Source organism: Rattus rattus, chromosome 1 (genome assembly GCF_011064425.1).
Source record: "Rattus rattus isolate New Zealand chromosome 1, Rrattus_CSIRO_v1, whole genome shotgun sequence".
NCBI classification, from domain to species: Eukaryota; Metazoa; Chordata; class Mammalia; order Rodentia; family Muridae; genus Rattus; species Rattus rattus.
Window position 1 is genome coordinate 13,986,197 of NC_046154.1, and position 22,287 is coordinate 14,008,483.

At 40.4% G+C, this 22,287-nt stretch overlaps 1 protein-coding gene across 1 annotated transcript; it reads right to left on the minus strand.

Annotated features, from left to right (window-relative positions):
- Positions 1 to 601: 601 nt before the first annotated feature.
- LOC116886221 (activated RNA polymerase II transcriptional coactivator p15-like) lies at positions 602 to 1,150 on the minus strand. The gene is given in 2 exon segments (XM_032887616.1): positions 602 to 1,083; positions 1,085 to 1,150. Coding segments are annotated over 2 exon segments (384 nt in total). The 3' UTR covers positions 602 to 765.
- Positions 1,151 to 22,287: the final 21,137 nt, after the last annotated feature.

The window sequence follows — 22,287 nt, forward strand, 5'->3', positions numbered from 1 at the left end:
TGTTTGAATCCTGATCTGGGGCCTGGTTGCTTGGATGTATTCACTTTGAGATAGCCAGATAGGTAATACCACTAACTGCTCAAGCTTGATGAACTTAGTCAGGTTCCTGGCACTCACTTAAAAAGCTGGATGCAGTAGTGTGCATCTGTAATACCAGCAACTCACGGGAAGATGGGAAGTGGAAACAGGAGGATTGCCTGGAAGCTTGTGAGCCAGCTATCCTGGGGTACTTAACACAAACAAGAAAGACCTTGCCTCAACAAGGTCGGAGGTGAGAAGCAACTCTCAAAAATTTGTCCTGTGACCTCCACATGCTCACTGTGGGGAGCACATATACACATAATAAATAAATAAAAAAATTGCACACCTAACTTTGAGCACACATTTGTATACCCATATGATTATAGTAGCACAACTCATTATGCCCAAGAGTAGAGACAATATGGATGTCTATCCAAGGATGATTGCATAAAGAAAAAGCTCATTGGTAGAACATTTGCCTAGCATGCACATAGCTCCTGTGTTCATCCTTACAATTGTCATGAGGAATAAAAAGGAAATGAGGTTTGCATATAGTGACCTTTTCAACTTTTTTTTTCACTTAGAACATTTTAATAATGCACATTAAAAAAAGTATTTGTCTTACAAATTGTTCTGCAATCCAAATATACAACAGCGTGGAAAACAACATTTAGAAAACGAAAGCCAATGTGAAAAGACGGAGTAAAACAGCTATGACAGTACAGGCTTGCTATGGCTCAGGCTTTACAGCTTTCTTACTGCATCATCTATGTCAGAGATCTGTTCCTTCAGCTGGCTCCATTGTTCCATGTTTAAAGAAATACCTTTTCTCCCTGGTTTCATTTCACCTTCTGAGTCCATCCAATATTCTCTAATATCAATTAGAATTTTTCCTTTAAAGTCCTGAACACTGACATATCTCATCTTTCCAATCTGGAACATGTTATCATCTCTGCTGCTGCTACTCTGCTTGGAGGATGCCAGCGCTCTAGAACTCTCACCAGGCTTTTGCTTCTTCACAGGTTTCTCTGGAACAACTTGCTTTTTCCTCTTTAACTTTTTTTTCAACTTCGCTGTCAGAATCACTGCCTGAAGAGCTCGAAGAAACAAGTTCCTTTGATTTAGGCATTCTTTTTTTTTTTTTTTTTTTTTTTTTTTTTTTTCGGAGCTGGGACCGAACCCAGGGCCTTGCGCTTCCTAGGTAAGCGCTCTACCACTGAGCTAAGTCCCCAGCCCCGATTTAGGCATTCTTAAGAGCTTCTATTTCTCCCGGCTGTGGTCGGCAAGGAGAGCGAAGGGGCGACGGTAGCCTGGGGTCGGCCTGGCCGCAGCCTTGAGGAATTGGCCTGGGGTCCCGCGCACTCACGCTCCACTCCAGCCGTCCCGACCTTTTCAACTTTTTTTTTTTCTGGAGCTGGGGACCGAACCCAGGGCCTCGCGCTTCCTAGGCAAGCGCTCTACCACTGAGCTAAATCCCCAACCCTGACCTTTTCAACTTTTAAAATGCAAGCAGCCTTGCTATATGTTACAGGATGTACCGACTCTGGAAACTATATGCTAAGTGTAATGAGTCAGTTGGACAATGGCAAACATTGCATAATTGCATTTATGAGGCATCTAATGTAGCAGACTCTTAGAGAGGAGCATCATGGTTGCTTGGGAGAGAGGGGAGTTCAAGTTGTGTAGTTTCGGTTTTGGAAGAGGTCTGTCCTGTATGATCCATTTAGTTAACACCTACTTAGAAGTGGTTCTGTTGTGCCTTTGAATGATAATTACACAAGTGAATACATGAAAGGAATACTCGCCATGTCTTGTGTATAAAATTTTCCGTAGACAGTGAGTGAATAGTATATATGAAGCTCCAGTCATTAGATCCTGGCCTGTTGTTCTGGCCTTTGCACTAGGCAGGCCTTCAGCCATACCTGGGGTTGGTAAAACAGCTTAGCCCTTGGGGATACACTACCCACTTTTTGGATCCTGTGAGACCAGTGGAACTGAACTTTATTAAGTCTGAGACAGGTGCTAGTGTGGGGATAATTTTATACACAATTGTTTTATTCCAGGAGAGAATGTAATGATCAGCACCAATTTTGAAAATAGGCTTGACACACACTTGCAGTAAATTTGTGGTGTGTCAGAGCTTTTTCTGAGTTCTGAGTATTTTCTTCCCCTATGGGAGCTTTCCTTATTGCCACCTTGTACTTTCTGAGAATAGCCTGTCTTAGGCTGTTGCGGCATGACATGGCCATGGCCTCCTTGAACTATCATGAGCTGTGATTCTGAAGGATACCTGTACAAGACTGAGTTTTTCAACTTTCTGTCATGGAGTGGTAAGAGTCCTTAACCCCAGGGATGTATAGGCAGTTAGTGGTTGCCTATGTTCCTATGAGTAACATCAATTAAACCCATGGGTTCACCAGACTACACTTGGGTATATATCAGAACCAAGGTACTGGAGACAGGAAGTGTTTTACAAACTTTAGCCAAAATTTGGTGAGGAAGTGGGCTCATCACAGGTTTTGTGTGAGGGAGTCTATGTAACCCATATCAGCCTTCTTTCTGTGACCCAAGCAGCTGCGGTATAGTATGAGTCCCATCCTGCTACTCTTTTATGTGGTGGTCCTCTTTGCTATAATTTTTTAGTCCATTAGTTCTCTGATGAACAGTTTTTCCTGGCTCCAATTGGCTGGCTTGAGTGCATATATGTCAACAGGTTAGTCCATTTTATCAGGTACAGCCTAGAAGGAGAGGGTGGAGCCATCAGGTCACAAAACTGGGTCAGATGCTCCTCACACAAAGTTTCAAGGGAATTTTTCAGAATGGCGGGTCTTGGGATTATGACTTGTGTATGGCTGGTGCTGCTGACAATACTGTCTATATATGTCCTGGAAATCTTCATATGGACTGCCATGTGGACTGCCATTCAGCACTTTCTTACTGTGGAAATCCCCTCTGCCTTGCAGCATCCAGGCAAGTTCAGATTTACTCATTGTCTGGTACATTCGTGATTACTCAGGCAATTCTGCTCTTGTGGGGACTGTGGGTTAAAGATATCTGTAGCACACTTCTTCCTCTTCTTCCTTTTCTTCTTCTCCTCCCCTTCCCATTTTTTTCTATATTCCTCCAAGACTGAGTTGGGGGAGATTTCATGTTTCCTTTACCTTTCTCTCATCTTTCATTACTTCCTATCTTTCCTTCATTTCTATTGCCCCTCTATTTCTTCTCTTTGTTCACCCACCCCATTTTTGAGACAGTCTCCCACTGTAGCTTAGACTGAACTTGAGTATACAGCCCTCCAGCTTCCTCCTCCCAAGGCTTAGAATGATAGGCATGCATTACCACTATAGTCTACTATGTTTTTTAAAATTCAGAACTGAGAAAACAACTTCAGACCAGTTGAAAACCCATGCATTCTGTGAAAAGTCTATAGCAACACCTTCAACAGTAGCCTGTTTCTTCCTTCCTCCTATTTTCTTGTCTCAAGGTGTTTTCTTACATTTATGTGAGATCCTGTGTCTGGGGACTACATTCTCAGCTTTGTTCTGAGCACAAAAAAAGGCATCGTTTGCTCATCAAATTATCTAGGTGATGTACAGAGCTATGCTTTCAACACTGCATTGGGCAGCGAGGTTGCCTGAGTCATATTGATTTGGCCTTAGATGGGAGGCAGGGAATTTGAATTAACTACAGATGTCCTAGCTCTCAGTGTAAACATGACAGTGGCCAGAAATTTCACAGTGAATTTCTCAGAAGATATTTGGGAAGGAGAAGAGGAATGAGAAATTCTTGTCCTTGCTGTCTGGTGTGCATTCTTATCCTGCTTTCATTGGTGATGATTGACGGGAAGTCAAGACAAAAGGGAATTGAAGCAGCAGGTCATGTTCCATCCACAGTTAGGAAGAGAGAACACAGAATGCATGCACCAAGGTTTTCTTTCTCTACATACACAGCTCAGGATTCCAGTCAGGGAATGCCACTCACTGTGGATGGGTCTTCCCTCCAGAATTAATTTAAGGAGGAAATCTTCCACAGCTATTTTCAAAGGCCCATATTCTAGATTCTGAACGTTCATTCAGACACACAATAGCACCAAGTACTGAGAAGGCATGTTTGGGACCTCTGTACATAGTATTCTTCCATTTCTCAATGCCAGCCCTTATCTCTTTTAAGGTCATCATTCTTTACCTTTTTATCTGAAGTTTCAGATAATGGTATCAATAGTTCCAGAGAGTGAACCGTTGCACAACCAGGCTATGGATTACAGAGCTATTCTCATCTATAATTTATATGAAGATCTATACCAATGTAATGAAATATAACCTTAAGTTTGCATCAATATACAAAGATCTATAAGAGCAGGTTCAACAGTCTGTCCTTTTCTGATTATTCCAATATCCCCCTTTGTCTAAATAAAAAGGAAAGATTTTTAACTCTAACATAGTAAAGCTAATTACAACAATGAAGCTACGTCTGCCAAACTTTCTCACATGTTTAGCTTGGTTGTATTGGGCAGTTTTAGGATGAAGTATTTTTGAGTTCAGTGTTCCGTAGAACGTTTGTGTCAGTCTCATATGAACTCAGTGATTTGAATAAACTGAGCAGCTGTCGTTCGAAGATGATCTTTGAGAGGTGTTTGTCAGTTTACTGGCAATCCAGGCTAGGTAGAACACAGCAGTCAACCCAAAGGTGTCCACTGTTTGTGCAGAACATGGTGACAGAAGAGGCATGGGACAGTTTTGCCCAGTGGTAGCATCACCATAATCCAAGTGGATTCATGGTTGTGAGGCCTCATCATCTTCTTGGAGACCTTGAAGGTTATATTTTGCAAATTTATTCATTTTCTTGGAACATATTCTCTTGGTGATTTTTTCTTCAAATGTTTCATTTGTTTAGCAGCCTCCAGATTCCTTATTTGGTTACTTTTATTCCCCTGGAAAGATAAAAATAAAACCTTGCTCCAACTCTGAGGGGGAGTGGGCTTCCTTTTTTTGGCAGATTATCTTTCCTGGGGCAAAATGATTTTTTTTTTTGGCAATAGAAAAAGTATTATCTTTCAATTGAAATTAAGAAAAGTTCTTTTGAAGATTTGAAACTAAATCTTCCTATTTCCCCTTTCTCTTTATATGAATATTTAAGATTTAAGTCTATTTTTTTCCCTAGAATTTAGGAAACAACCAATTTATAGAGATTTGCCTGACTCTGCTGGGATTAAAGGCATGGGCTACCACCACCTGTCTCAAATATTTTATTTTAGCTCCAAGTCATTCCAACTTCTTAGAGATTTAGAAAAAATGGACTATAGCAACTCTTTAAATTTATTTAAAACATTTTAAACCTCTTAACTTTTTTTTTGTAAAATATCAAACAACAATAATATCCTTTTTATTTAAGAAGAAAACTCAAAAACTGAGTCTAAGAAGGTGTGGGCCACTTGGCAATGTACAGTCTACTGTTCTAACATGGAATTCAGACATGTGGTTTAAGAAAAGCCATTTTTCATTTCATGCCAGTAAGGCATGTGTGTCTTTGGTAACATAATTTTATAGGTAGAGTAGTGGGTGTTTTTGACAGGCCAGTTTCTATTGTGTCCTGCTCATGGACAGCCTGGACAGTCTGTGACTGTTCTGGATAATACCGTTTAATATTTTTCTCAGAAACACTATTTTATGGTTTGTTTCTGAGATTGGAGGAATGTTAATCTGTGATTTCCGTTGCTCCAACAAATCCCATTCCCACAAATTCGTGGCTATATTAGTCACATATGGCTTTAATTTTCCTATTTCATTTCTGGCTCTATACACTCAACCCATTTTGCCCTTTGTTTTATCTGAGATAAATTTGCTAGAAGCTGAATATTTATCTCCTGAAGAGGTCAATCTCGACACAAAGATTTTGGTAGAATTATGATTACATCTGCTCAGATATCCACTAAGCATTCAATCTCAATGCTATTTATTTGTATTTTCAGTTGAAGTCTCTGATTATTTATTCAAGTTTGCCAAGGCATGTATTTTCTGGTCTTTCCTGAATTTTTTGTTTCACCTATTGAAAGTGTTCTGACCTTGATTATATCTGGAGGGAGCAGCGTTGTATTTTAACAACTGGCATCAAATGTTTTAATTGTTCTGTGGATGAGTTTCTCTAATGCTGACAGGAAATGATTGAACCAAATTTGATATTGAGGTCTAGAGGACCCTTAGGGCGTTTCAAATGGCAAAGGATTACCTCGACTATCCTCTGTTGATTTGCATTCATTAGGTCGCCATTCCTACTCCTTCTGCCTACTCCAGAAGGCTGAGGCCTTCTTTTTGGGTTATTTCTAGGAAAAAACATTGTTTCAAGGAGTGACTTGCCTACAATCCCTTTTCAAATGACCTTGCTTACCACAATTAAAACATCTGCCATTTTGATTTTTCCTAAGATTTTTAGAAATTATGTCTCCTATCAAATTAGTCTCATAAATATGAGATCCAATATCACCAATATCTCTAATCTATTCCTCTATGTCTAATCACCCATTTGCATTCTGAATTAGCATTTTCCTTTTTTTTCTTTTTCTTTTATTGGATATTTTTTATTTACATTTCAAATGTTATTCCCTTTTCTGGTTTCCTGGACATAAGCCCCTTATCCCGTCACACTCTGCTTCTTCTGTAAGGGTGTTTCCCTCGCCAAACCTCCCCTTCCTACCCCCTCCCCCCACTCCCCTACACTGGGGGGTCCAACCTTGGTAGGACCAAGTGCTTCTCCTTCCATTGGTGCCCAATAAGGCTATCTTCTGCTACATATGCAGTTGGAGTCATGGGTCAGCCCATGTATAGTTTTGGGGTAGTGGTTTAGTCCCTGGGAACTCTGGTTGGTTGGCATTGTTGTTCTTATGGGGTCGCAAGTCCTTTTGGCTCTTTTGATCCTTTCTCTAATTCCTCCAATGGGGATTCCATACACAGTTCGGTGGTTTGGTGCTAGCATTCTCCTCCGTATTTGACATGCTCTGGCTGTGCTCAGGCAACATCTGTATCCTGCTCCTGTCAGCATGCACTTCTTAGCTTCACCAATCTTATCTAGTTTTGATGGCTGTATATACATGGGCTAAATATGGGGCAGGCTCTGAATGGCCATTATTTCAGTCTCAGTTTCCAAACTTTGCCTCAATATCTCCTCCTATGAATATTTTTCTTCCTCTTTTTAAGAAGGACTGAAGCATGTGCACTTTGGTCATCCTTCTTCTTGAGCTTCATATGGTCTGTGGATTGTATCTTGGGTAATTCAAGCTTTTAGGCTAATATCAGTGACTGCATACCATGTGTGTTTTTCTGTAATTGGGTTACCTCACTCAGGATGATATTTTCTAATTCAATCCATTGGCCTGTGAATTTCATGTAGCCATTCGTTTTGATAGCTGATTAGTACTCCATTGTGTAGATGTACCACATTTTCTGAATCCATTCCTCTGTTGAAGGGCATCTAGGTTCTTTCTAGCTCTGACTATTAAAAATAAGGTTGCTATGAACATGGTGGAGCATGTGTCTTTGTTGTATGTTGGAGCACCTTTTGGGTATATGCCCAGGAAAGGTATAGCTGTGTCCTCAGGTAGTGCAATGTCCAATTTTCTGAAAACCTTCAGCTGATTTCATCGATTTGCATTCTTCTACATGCTGACCTCCAGTTGAACCAGCACCATTTGTTGAAAATGCTATCTTTCTTCCATTGGATGGTTTTAGCTTCTTTGTCAAAGATCAAGTGACTATAGGTGTGTGGGTTCATTTCTGGGTTTTCAATTCTGTTCCACTGATCTATCAGTCTGTCTTTGTACCAATATTACACAGTTTTTTTTTTTTTATCACTATTGCTCTGTAATACTGCTTGAAGTCAGGGATTCCCCCAGAAGTTCTTTTATTGTTGAGTATAGTTTTTGCTATCCTGGATTTTTTGTTATTCCAAATGAATTTGCAAATTGCTCTTTCTATCTCTATAAAGAATTGAGTAGGAATTTTGTTGGGGATTGCATTGAATCTGTAGATTGCTTTTGGCAAAGTGGCCATCTTTACTATATTAATCCTGCCAATCCATGAGCATGGAAGATCTTTCCATCTTCTGAGATCTTCCTCAATTTCTATCTTCATAGACTTGAAGTTCTTCTCATACAGATCTTTGGTTAAAATCACACCAAGATATTTTATATTATTTGGAACTATTGTGAAGGATGTCATTTCCTTAATTTCTTTCTCAGCCTGTTTATTCTTTGAGTAGAGGAAGGCTACTGATTTGTTTGAGTTAATTTTTTTTTTTCGGAGCTGGGGACCGAACCCAGGGCCTTGTACTTCCTAGGCAAGCGCTCTACCGTTGAGCTAAATCCCCATCCCTTGAGTTAATTTTATACCCTGACACTTTGCTGAAGTTGTTTATCAGTTTAAGTAGTTCTCTGGTGGAACTTTTGGGGTCACTTAAGTACATTGTCATATGGTCTGCAAATAGTGATATTTTGATTTCTTCCCTTCCAATTTGTATCCCTTTGATCTCCTTTTGCTATCTGATTGCTCCGACTGGGACTTTGAGTACTATATTGAGTAAGTAGGGAGAGAGTGGGCAGTCTTGTCTAGTCCCTGATTTTAGTGGGATTGCTTCAAGTTTCTCTCCATTTAGTTTGATGTTAGCTACTGGTTTGCTGTATATGGCTTTTACTATATTTAGATATGGGCCTTGAATTCCTGATCTTTCCAGGACTTTTATCATGAAGGGGTGTTGAATTTTGTCAAATGCTTTCTTTCTCAGCATTTAATGAAATGATCATGTGGTTCTTATCTTTGAGTTTGTTTATATAGTGGATTACGTTGATGGATTTTTGTATATTAAACCATCCTTGCATCCCTGGGATTGAAACCTACTTGATCATGATGGATGATCATCTTGACGTGTTCTTGGATTATGTTTGCAAAAATTTTATTGAGTATTTTTACATCCATATTCATAAGGGAAATTGGTCTGAAGTTCTCATTCTTTGTTGGTTCTTTGTGTGTTTTCAGTATAAGAGTAATTGTGGTTTCATAGAAGTAATTTGGTAGTGCTCCATCTGTTTCAATTTTGTGGAATAGTTTGGACAGTATTGGTATGAGGTCTTCTATGAAGGTCTGATAGAATTCTGCACTGAACCCATCTGGACCTGGGCTCTTTTTGGTTGGGAGACTTTTAATCACTTCTATTTATTTAGGAGTTATGGGGCTGTTTAGTTTATTTGTTCCTGATTTAACTTTGGTACCTGGTATCTGTCTAGAAAATTGTCCATTTCCCCCAGATTTTCCAGTTTTGTTGAATATAGGCTTTTGTAGTAGGATCTGATGATTTTTTAAATTTCTTCAGATTCTGTTGTTATGTCTCCCTTTTCATTTATAATTTTGTTAATTTGGATACACTCTCTGTGACCTCTGGTTAGTCTGGCTAAGGGTTTATCTATCTTGTTGATTTGCTCAAAGAACCAGCTCCTGGTTTTGTTGATTCTCTGTATAGTCCTTTTTTTCCTCTACTTGGTTGATTTCAGCCCTGAGTTTGATTATTTCCTGTCTTCTACTCCTCTTGGGTTTATTTATTTCTTCTTGTTCTAGAGCTTTTAGGTGAGCTGTCAAGCTGCTGATATATGCTCTCTCCTGTTTCTTTCTGCAGGCACTCAGAGCTATGACTTTTCCTCTTAGCACAGCTTTCATTGTGTCCCATAAGTTTGGGTATGTTGTACCTTCATTTTCATTAAATTCTAAGAAGTCTTTAATTTCTTTATTTCTTCCTTGACCAAGTTGTCATTGAGTAGAGCATTGTTCAACTTCCATGCATACCTGGACTTTCTGTCATTATAGTTGTTATTTAATACCAGTCTTAGTTCCTGGTGATCTGATAGATGCATGGGATTATTTCTATCTTCCTGTATGTATTAAGGCCTGTTTTGTGACTGATAATATGGTCAGTTTTGGAGAAGGCTCCATGAGGTGCTGAGAAGAAGGTATATTCATTTGATTTAGGATGGAATGTTCTATAAATATCTGTTAAATCCAATTGGTTCATAACTTCTGTTAGTTTCTCCATGTCTCTGTTTAATTTCTGTTTCCATGATCTGTCCATTGATGAAAGTGGGATGTTGAAATCTCCTACTATTATCATGTGAGGTACAATGTGTGCTTTGAACTTTAGTAAGGTTTCTTTTATGTATGTAGGTGCCCTTGCATTTGGAGCATAGATAATTAGGATTGAGAGTTCATCTTGGTGGATTTTTCCATTGATGAACATGAAGTGTCCTTCCTTATCTTTTTTAATGACTTTTGGTTGAAAGTCAATTTTATTTGATATTAGAATGGCAACTCCACCTTGTTTCTTCGGGCCATTTGCTTGGAAAGTTGTTTTCCAACCATTTACTCTGAGGTAGTCTCTGTTTTTGTCTTTGAGGTGTGTTTCCTGCATGCAGCAAAAATTCTAGGTCTTCTTTATGTATTCAGTCTGTTAGTGTATGTCTTTCTATTGGGCAATTGATTCCGTTGATGTTGAGAGACATTAAAGAAGAGTGGTTACCGCTTCCTGCTATTTTCGTTGTTAGAGTTTGAATTATGTTTTTTTTGTCTCTCTTTTGGTTTCATTACAAGGGAATTATATTCTTGCTTTCTGTATGGTGTATTTTTTTCTCTTTGTTTGGAGTTTTCCATCTATTATCCTTTGTAGGGCTGAATTTGTGGAAAGATATTGTGTAAATTTGGTTTTGTCATGGAATATCTTGGTTTCTCCATCTATGTTAATTGAGAGTTTTGTTGGAAACAGTAACCAGGGCTGGCATTTGTGTTCTGTTAGGGTTTGTATGACATCTGTCCAGGATCTTCTGGCTTTGATAGTCTCTGGTGAGAAGTCTGGTGTAATTCGGATAGGTCTGCCTTTATATGTTACTTGACCTTTTTACTTTACTGCTTTTAATATTCTTTCTTTGTTTTCTGCATTTGTTTTGACTATTATGTGTCGAGACGAGTTCTTTTCTGGTCCAATCTATTTGGAGTTCTGTAAGTTTCTTGTATGTTTATGGGCATCTCTTTCCTAGGTTAGGGAAGTTTTCTACTATGATTTTGTTGAAGATATTTACTGGTCCTTTGAATTAGGAGTCTTCACTCTCTTCTATACCTATTATCCTTAGGCTTGATCTTCTCATTGTGTCCTGGATTTCCTATATGGCCCAGGTGCTTTTTTCATTTTACATTATCTTTGACTGTTGTGTTGATGATTTCTATGGAATCTTCTGCTCCTGAGATTCTCTCTTCTATCTCTTGTATTCTGTTGGTGATGCTTGTATCTACGGCTCCTTGTCTCTTCCTTTGGCTTTCTATATCCTGGGTTGTCTCCCTTTGTGCTTTCTTTATTGCTTCTATTTCCATTTTTAATTCCTTCACCTGTTTGATTGTGTTTTCCTGTAATTCTTTCAGGGATTTTCTTGTTTCCTCTCTAAGGGCTTCTACTTTTTTATTTGTGTTTTCCTGCATTTCTTTAAGGGAGTTCTTTATGTCTTTCTTAAAGTCTTCCATCATTATAAAAAATGTGATTTTAAATCTAAATCTTGCTTTTCTGGTGTGTTTGGATATCCAGTATTTTCTTTGGTGGGAGAACTGGGCTCTGATGATGCCAAGTCGTCTTGGTTTCTGTTGCTTAGGTTCCTGCACCTGCCTCTCGCCATTGGGTTGTCTCTGGTGTTTGCTGGTCTTGCTGTTTCTGAGAGTGACTTGACCCTGCTGTAGGCCTCTGTGTCAGCTCCTGTAGAACTCTTTTCCTCTTTTCTTTCAGCCTTTTCTGAGAACAGGTGCTCTGATTTCAGGTGTGTCAGTGCTCCTGGAGACTGTCCCAGCTCTAGGTGCAGGCAGGAGTCAAAGGGTCCTGCCCCTTATTGCTCGTAGATCCTTGCACCCAGTGGGCCCAGTTGGCACTGTGCGATTCCCTCTTGGGTCTGGACTGTTGCAGAGTGTAGAGTACTCTGACTTTTCAGGAGCATCCACACTTCTGAGGGTCCAATTCTCTCCCACATGGGATTTGGGTTCAGGGAACTGTTTGGCCGGTTCAGTTAGGTCTTGGGTGCAGACCAGAACCATAGGTACAGGTGGCTGTCTGTTCCTGTATCCCTATGTCCAGAGGCACTGTGCAGTTTTCCCTTGGACCAGGGATGTGTGCAGAGATGTGCAGAGTGGCCATCTATCCTGCAATCTCAGGATGTCTGCACTCCTGGGTGGTCAGCTTTCTTCCCCATGGGATTTGCGTCAGGACAATGATCTTAACGCCCACATCTACAGTGACCTACTTCCTTCGACAAGGTCACAACAACACCAACAAGGCCACACCTGCAAATATTAAAAGCAGTAAAAGAAAAAGGTCAAGTAACATATAAAGTCACACATATCAGAATTTCATCAGACTTTTTACTAGAGACTCTAAAAGCCAGAAGATCTCAGGTAGATGTCATACAGACCTAAGAGATGCCAGCCCAGGCTACTATCTCAAAACTCTCAATTAATGTTGATGGAGAAACCAAGATATTCCATGACAAAACCAAATTTACACAATATCTTTCCACAAATCTAGTACTACAAAGGATAATAGTTGGAAAACTCTAAAACAAGGAGGGAAACTACACCCTAGAAAAAGCAAAAAAGTAATCTTTCATCAAACCCAAAAGAAGATATCCACACAACCATAATTCTACCTCTAACAACAAAAACAACAGGTGTTGGTGTAAAAATATAAAAATAAAATAATGTATTGTAGTGTTTTACTTCACTGGGTCTGCACTGCGGTGTCCCAAGATATCTGCTAGATATCTCTGCAGAAACACATCCCAACTCAGCCGCGGTGGCCCAGTGTCTTCAGCTGCTGCACACTTTCTTACATTCAAACCCTCACATAAAAGAACACACAACACAATAATCTTAGATCCAATTGATAAGATATAATTGCCCACTTAAACATACAAAGCCCGGTACCATTCATCCCTTAAGAACATTGATAACAACCTGTAAATACACAGAGCAAGATCTACGTCAGCCTCCATTGTCCTGCCACGGCTTCTCTCTCTCCCTCCTGTGTCCCTTCCTTTTCGTTCCAGTCTCCTCCTCTTCCTTCAAACTTCTCTCCCACCCATCCTCCAGTGATAGGCCTCCTTCTATCTTGTACCTGCTCCTCACCTGTATTTTACAAATTCAATGGGGAGGTTTTGGTGAAGTCACCTGATTCCTGAGTACTGACTAGGCAGCTGTCCTTGGGGCAGTGGAATTAGCATCAAAATACAGATTACTCCAGGGAAAACCACAACAAACAAGAAGCAACAATCACTTTTCCTTAATATCTCTTAACATCCATGGAGTCAATTCCCCAATTAAAAGACACAGACTAACAGACTGGATACATAAACAGGACCCAGCATTTTGCTGCATACAGAAAACACACCTCAGTGGCAAAGACGACACTACCTCAGAGTGAAAGTCTGGAAAAAAATTTTTTCCAAGCAAATGTTCCCAACAAATGAGCTGGAGTAGTCATTCTAATATCCAATAAAATAGACTTTCAACCAAAAGTTATTAAATAACATAAGGAAGGATACTTCATACACATCATGGTGATGAAACACCATGATATAAAAGCAATTTAGGAAGTAAAGTGTTTACTAGGCTTATACTTCCACATGGTAGTCTATCACTGAGGGAAGACAGTACAGTAACTCAAACATGCCAGGAAACTGGGAGCAGGAGCTGATGTAGAGGCCATAGAGGGACGCTGCTTAGTAGATTGTTTTCCTGGATTGTGCTACCTACTTTCTTACAGAACCCAGGGCTGGTACCACCCACAAAGGGCTGAGCCCTCGCCCATTAATCACTAATTAAGAAAAGAATTTACAGCTGGATATTATGGTGGCACTGTCTCCACAGAGGCTCCCTCCTCTCAGGTAACATGACTGTGGTTCAAGTAGACTCCAGAGCAGCCAGCACACTCTCACACCAACAGAATATAAAAATGCCCAGTCTCTACCTCCTCACCAGCATTTGTTGTTTTCTTGGTGGCACCACTTTAACTGTGGTGAAATAGAATTGCATTTCATGCAGCTGGAGACTGGCTCATTGATTAAGAGCAGTGGATGCTCTTTTAGAGGACCCATATTCCTAGAACCTAAGTCCATTTCTAGGGTATACAGAGCCCGTTTCACCACCAGGCATGTGTGTATTGCACAGTCATACCTGCAGACTAAACATCCATAAACACAAAATACATTTAAAAACTTAAAATGACATTGCATTTTATCGTGGCTAAAGATTTTTTAATATTAAAAACTACCCTGTCTTTTTGTGCCTTTTATTTGAGAATTCTCCATTCTCTTTCTTAGCGGATTTTAAAAATAGGTTTCAAGTTTAGTTTTTTTGAGTTCTTTGTATGTGATGGATGTAAATTATTAGTCAAATGGATAGATAACTAAGTTTCTTTCCAATTCTGGTTGTCTCTTCAATCAAATTACAATTTATTTTGCTGCATAGAAGTTTTTTAACTTTATGAAGTTTCATTTCCCACTTTGTAGCCTTAACTCCAGAATGACATGGATCCTTTTAGCATGTTGGACTTCCACTTTCATTCAATTCTAGGAAATTTTTAAAAACTTCCTTCTCAATTTCATCAACAATCCCTTTACCGTTCTGTGGTCTGTTTTTAGTCTCTATGAATTTGTGTGCTTTCTGTGGTTCTTGCTGTTGATTTCTATATTTTTTTTTGTTATTGTCAGATAGAATGCAAGAAATTACTTCATTTTCCTGTCATTGTTGGAGACTCGCTTTCTGACCAGTAATAATGTATTCTGAATGTACTTCAAAGAAAGTTATGTGGGCTGCAGAAAAGATTGTGCATTCTGCAGTGCTTGAGTGCAATGTTCTATAAATGTTAGATGTTATTTAATATTTCTGAATTTATTTTTGCTATAGATGAACTGTCTATTGGTCAGTGTGGAGTACTGAAATAACTCATCATCACTGTCTTGTCATTAATATGAAGAGTGATATAGTCTGGTATAGGTTCTATGAAATTAGGGGCACTTGGGTTGAGTGCAAATATCATTAGAATTGTAATGAAGGATTGGTGATTGTTCCCTTAATCAGGAAGAAGGGATCTTCTTTTCCTATTATGAATACCTTTGTTTTAAAACCTATTTTGTTAGGAATGGCACTGAAGTTTTGTTTCTAGTTCCATTTGCTCTTACTTACTTTTACACCTCTCATTGAAGTTATTTGCCTATTTGTCTATTTGTTTTGATAGTGAGGTGAGGCAGTGAATAGAGAGCCTGTTTTTTCTTTTAAATATTAGTTTATAGACTATATAGACTTATAGACTATAAACATATATAGTCATATATGTTTACCATGTATGTATGTGAGTGTGAATACGCATGTTTGTAAAAAATCAGAAGGCAAATCAGAAGGCAAATTACCACCGTTTCTTATCACCTTCTGTTTTGAGGTAGGCAATATCTTCTTGGTTTTGGTACTTCTGAACACTTCCAGCTAACAGCTCATAATTAGAATACACTATCTCCAATGTCATGGTAGGAGCATTGCTATTAGATTTCCATATTGCTACATCTGACGTTTAATGTGGATCCTGAGGATTGATCTCAGTTCATCAGGCTGATGTGGCAAAGGTCTTTTTCTTGATGAGCCTTCCTGCCAGCCACTGGTTGCTATTGTTTTATTTAAAAGTACACTTATTTAAGTGTATGATTATATAGAAATTTTGGGCATTGATGTGGGTATGGGCGTATTTATTTGTTTACCAGTGCACATGTGATGCGGTCAGAACATATGGAATTCAGTTCTCTCTTTCCAGTATGTGGGTCTTCCATATCAAACTCAGGTTGCTAGGTTTGGTGGCAAGCATTTTATTTCACCTACTGAACATCTTGCTGATTACTAATTGATGGTTTTAACCAGAAGATTCTCTGGAAATATCTGTGTCCTGCTTTGGAACACTAAACAGTGGGAAGGCAGTGAAACAATAAGTTGGATTGTGAAATGCTTTGGTTACCCTTGCCATAATTTTTTTGGATCAGATACATGCCATATCATACCACTGAAGGGTCAGGATATTGGACTGTGTAACCCACCTTAGATCTCTTCCTGGGAGCCACAGTTGTTGGGATGCTGTGAATCTGTCATTCTGCTGTTCTGTGGAAGTCTTATTCTCAGATTTTCCTTGGAATGTTGGGAGAAATTTTTCAGTCTTTTTGTCTCTCTGGAGCAGAACTTTCTGCCTCTTGTTGGCTGACGTAGGTAGAGTGCTGATAAACTGGTCAGGTGACTCTGTCAGATGTACTCCAAAAAGGAGTGTGAAGGCAAATGTGAGTAAATCCATCTAGTGCTCTTCCCACAAGTTCTGAAGTAAGGTCCCAGGACAACAGATTCTAGAGCCTCTGGAGCATCTGGATCATGGCTGTTTTGTGGCTGGTGCTGCTAGGAGGAATGCTCACATTCTTCCTGGGAGTCTTTGTATGGGCTTTCATCCAGCACCTTCTCACTGTTGAAATTCCATCTACCCTGAAGCATCCAGTCAAGTTAAGAATTTTGCATTTCAGTTTCCAGTACCTGATAAATTTGGTGAGTTTTGGGCTCCACCATGAGTTGGGGACACTCTTTGTACCTTATTTTTCTCCTCTCACTTCTCTCTCTTCATTCTTAGGATTCTCCTAAGACTGGGGTTGGGGAAGTCTTTTATATCCTACCCTTCACCTTCCTTGACCCTTTCCTCCCCCTATTTATTTATTTATTTATTTATTTATTTATTTATTTATTCATTCATTCATTCATTCATTCATTCATTCATTCATTCAATTTACAATTCAGCTGTTGCCCCCTCCCAGTTCCCTCTTCCGCAGTTCCTCATCCCATTCCTCTTCATCCCTGTCTCTGAGAGGATGCCTTCCCCCAACAGGCCTACCCCCTCTCTGGGACCTCAAATTTCTCAAGGATTTTGGATATTTTGTCCCACTGAGGCCAGACAAGACAGTCCTTTGCTGTGTATGTGTCCAGGGCCTTGGAGCAGCTCATGAATGGCTCAGTGGGAAGAGGGAATTCGAAGAGTCTTCCTCCTTTTATTTTCTATGCATCTCCCCCTCTTTTTTACTTCCTCCTTTTCTTTTTTCTCTTCCCTTCAACTTTCTATTTTTATTTTCTATTAAGGTAGCAGCTCTCACTGTAGATTGGCCTGGCCTTGGCCCTGTACTTGCAATCCCTACTCCATCTCCTGAGGACTGAAACCACAAGGAACATCACTACCCTTGTCTATGAAGCTGTTTTCTGAGGACTAAGAAATAATTTCAGTCCCAGTTGCTGCACATTAAAGCCTGATAGATCTAAAAGCACCTTCAGCCACAGCACCCTCTTCCCAATTTTTCATGGCTATGTCCCGAGAATATTTCCTTACATCCACATGAGGCTATGAAGATAGAGATTAATTTACTCAGCTTTGGCCCAAATACTGTCTTTGATGACATTCATATGATGGATTTATCCAGCCCTCTAGTGTAATTGCACTGGACAGTTGTGCTTTGAGATGGCCATCTGGGCTGAAAATTGGGGACAGGGAACAACACATGCTGAGAGGTACAACAGATGTGGAAAATAGTTTGTCCCATATGAGAAGTAGGCTATAGGATTGAGTGCTCATGTCCCAGTTCTGAGTGGAATCCTGGTAATGTCCAGAAAGTTCATCAGAAGACAGCTGATGAGAACTGCAGGGGGAATTTCGACAAGTGTTCAGTCAGGCTGAGCAGCATTGCTGCAGTGTTTTCACTAACTCAACAGTTCTTGACTAACTTCTCTTTGCCTCTGAGTCCTCATAAGATATGAAGCAATGACATTTGAATCATCAGGTTGCTAAAAGCATAAGATGGCACTTGATAAGACTTTAAATGTTTTGATAAGTGGTAAAAACTTACATTCTTCTCCTGTGAAGAATTCTATCATGAACAATGGGTCACTTTAGAGAAACAGGCAAGGGTCACAGGTTAACTTAAGCTCCTGGCACAATGAGGACGTTGGGTCTCCCAAGGCACAGAAATATGTGAAAATTTCCAACCTTAGTGCTTCAATATATAAACAGTTCTTAAGCTAAATACCTGCTGATAGTGACTTGCTACATGTGCTCCCAGAAGATAAGCTCTTTAGAAAAAGGCAGGCTGCCAAGTGATATCAACGAATCAGGGTATATTAAGTTACAATAAGACTAGAGGCATCCTTCATAAGGCTGGACAAGGCAACCCAGTAGGAGAAAAGAGTCCTAAAAACAGACGGAAGACTCAGAGACAGCCCCTGTTACCAGTTTTAGGAGTTCCAGAAAACCACCAAGCTACACAACTGCAGTGTCTATACAGAGGATCTAAGTCAGACTCATACAAGCTCTCTGATTGTAAAACGAATCTCTAACAACCAGCATGAGGCCTGATTAGTTGGTTCTTTGGGTTTTCTTGTGGTGTTCTTGATTCTTCTGGCTCCTATAATTCTTTCTTCCTCTATTCCTCAGGATTCCCTGGGGGTCTCTGTTCACAACAGTTGCTGGTGAAGTGTCTCTTGTGACAATTATGCTAGGCTCTGATCTATGAGTGTGTCACAAAGAATAATTTCCTTGATTACCACCGCCCCAAGTTTTCCCATCACAGAAGTTGTAGTGTGTCACAGTGTGCCCTACACTATACACATGGCTATCCTGCTGTTGCCCTGTGTCATGAAGATCCTGCAGCATTGGGTCACCAGGACCAACCTTTTCATGAACTCCAACAGTTCAGAGATACAGATTTTGGAATGAACCAATGCACAGTCTGCGCCTGGATGGTAGCTGAGCTGGTCAGAATCGTGGCTCTCCCTTATTTGTACCATCAGGGAGAGCTCTCCAACACTGTTCTGGCTAGGCTACCCAATCTAAACATTGGCTGGTGAAAAGGTCAACTCTTCTGCTCTTTTGTCCTTGGGACTGGGTAACCCATACCCAGGTTTTTAGAACCAGCTCCTAGTCAAGGCACAGGGCCTACTCTCTCAAATGAGGCAGCTGGTGAGGTGTTGGTCCAGCTCTCCCACTCTTACAACCTCAGTTCTGACTCTCCTGTGCCTTCACTACCAGGGCTAATTCTACTGTGTTGTCCAGGTGAGGGTCAGGGCCTGCTCCTCTGGAACTGTGTCTGTAGACCAGGCTGGCCTCAAACTCAGAGATCTGCTTTCCTCTGTATCCCCAGCATTGGGACTAAAGGCATGTGCCATCACTCCTGTATAGGCCTGCTCCTCTGAATGCTATAGCCAGTGAGGGGCAGGGATAAGTCTCCCAATTTGATGAACTTGGGTTTAGCTCTCCTGATATGAAAGGGGGTGAGGGGTGAGTCAGGGGAGAACATCAACCCCAAGCCTACTGCCCCTCATGGCAGATGAGTGGTGTGTTCAGATATCCCTGGTGCTAATGTTTTGAGCCAGCTCACCTGTATCCCTGCCACCAGGGCCAGCCCTACTATGCTGCACAGTGAGGTATAGGTCATATTCTCCTGCTCTTATGACTCTGAGGCCAGCTCTCCTGACTGCCACAGGTGGTGAGTGGTGATGGGGGAGGGGAGTCATTATTATCTCTGCATCAGCACCACCTCATGGCAGAGTAGTGACAGGGTCAGTTCTTCCACACTCATACCCTGGAGCTGGTCATCTGTGCTCTAGCCAACAAGGCCAGCTCCTCTCTACAGCCTGGGTGAGGTGCAAGGCCCAGTTTTCCAAGGGCTGCTACTGGTGAGAATTGGGGCCATTTTCCAAAGTGCTTCAACCAGTGAGGGTTCTTCTGCACAGCCTTTGGATTTTTATATGGTCCTAGTTGGCTGTCCAAACCATGGATGTCCCCATGGTCTATAGTGGTAATATGATCCATGGACATCTGCGCTGGCCAAAAACATTGCGTGGTCATGGACTCAGAGATAGTCAGCAGCAGCAGTATGGGTTGGGACTTCACAATGGCTTCAGGCGGCAGGGATGGCTATTCACAGTTGGTTATTCCTCTCCGCTCTCTTATACCCAGTTCTATCTCTCCTCATAATGCTCAAACTGTTCTGCTCTTTTTCTTTCTCATTTGTCCACTGCTTCGTGGGGCAGCATTTGATACTCTAACATGCAGGAATCTTATCTGAGTAGGGCTTTTGAATATAATTTTTCCCCAGCAACACACATAGCACCTTCTGGCACTATGAAAGATAGTCAGTAAATAGAGAATTTCCATCTCCACCCCAGCTTTATTTCTCTATATACTACAGTCAGACAATGTGGTCTTTTTAGCAATAGTCTCACTATCTAGGTCTGACATGTATTCAACAGCAGTGGTAAGAACTTTTATGTTTTATGGGCCTCATGTGCTTTCCTGGCCAACACCTTGAGGCAGGGAGGCAGCCCATCCTGGGAACCTGGGGTTTTTACTTTAGAGAATCTGTAAGCTCTGTCAATGCCCGTTTCACCCCTGTAGCAGGTTGCCTCTTGTACTTAAGACCTTGAACTGTTGTCTTAATAGTCTATTAAAAATTTATGGGCTGGAAAGATGGCTCAGCAGTTAAGAGCATTGACTGCTCTTCCAGAGGCCCTGAGTTCAATTTCCAGCAACCATATGGTGACTTACAACCATCTGTAATAGGATCTGATGCCCTCCTCTGGCATGTAGGTATACTCACAGATAGAACACTCATAGACACAAAAGTAAATAATAAAAAATAATTTATATAGGTCCAGTCAGACTGTTTGGTAGGGGGATATGTCATTGAATCTGCTTGTGTTCACCCCAGCGTGGCACAGTAGTATGTAAAATGACCACTCTTGTCACTGTTTAGGCTCTGTGGATGCTAATACAACTGAATTGTGTGAGATGCTTCAAGGGATTTTCATACATATAGGATTAGATAGAAATGCTTGCAAGAATCCTGTGTTAGTGTCCACAGGACATATTTTCATTACACCTTGAAACCCATAGGCTCTCTACAATGTACTTGTTAGTCATGACTTACTTATATGCCTTATCCACATCTTCTCTACACCCTGGAGTAAAGGTGTACACAGCTGTTTAGCCTGTCCTATGGTTATCTAAGATTTCAAAAAAAAAAAAAAAGATCTTAGCAATATTAAAAGTATTTGTGCTTGTCTGTTCCAATTCCATATTATTCCTCTCTTTATCAAGTTAGTTGTACAGTGAGTAGGCAGCATGGCAAGGTGGGGTGTGAAAGCCTGCCAATCTCCCAGGAGTCCAAGATTAGCTACAACTCTTTTACATTTGTAGACGCTGGGTGTTGTAGAATTTTCTCAATTACTTTTTCAGGCATCATACTTCTCTTACTGGACCATAGCAAATTCCAAGTATTTTACAATAGTGTCTGGTCCTTGTACACTGTGGGAATTGGTTTCTCATCCTCCATCCCCATGCCTTTAGGTGCCCCTGTGTGCCATTTAGATGCTTTTCCAAATTCGTAGAACACTAAGAAATTATCAATCTGACATCTATGTCATGGTGTGGTACTTTTTGTTTTCTGTTTGTTTTTTTTTCCAGAGGCAATAAAAGATGGTCCTGGATCACCATCCCATGACAAATAGTAGGACTATGAAGGTTCCCGTAGGGTATGATTCTCAGGGTCGACTGTTGATTGTCCCAGGTGAATAGAAATTGGCTTTGAGATACAGGAACTAAGAGAACACTGAAATGCTAAAAAAAGTATGAAAATGTTTTACTGCTTGCCTTAATATCTGGTTCTCTCATTTTGAGTCATCTCCATGGGGTCACTATCCACTTTCTCACCTCTGTGGGCTTGGCGGGACCAATTCTAAATGGTTGATTTAGCTTGAGCCAAGGGACAATGGCTATATAGAGTTTGGGAAGACCTTGATTAATGATACCAGCAATGGCCCATCTTATGTTACATGTTAGTACAAAAAGCAAGCATGCCCATATTCATAAGTCAGGAAATCCAGCACACTTAACTCCTCGGGAGCCTACATTGAAGATATTTATTACATTCATTATTAACATATGAAGATACCACATCATTTCCACTAACATTTCCCCAGGGTTGGGGAACGGTTTATTTTAAGGCACATTCTACAGGTACCACCACAGCCTCCACAATGAAAAAAGATAATCTCTATTAAAAGTGTGATTTCATCCCATAAGTCCCATCTGATCTAAGATCTTTGGTCCCTTTATTTACAAAGCCATCTTTTTCTCACAACCATT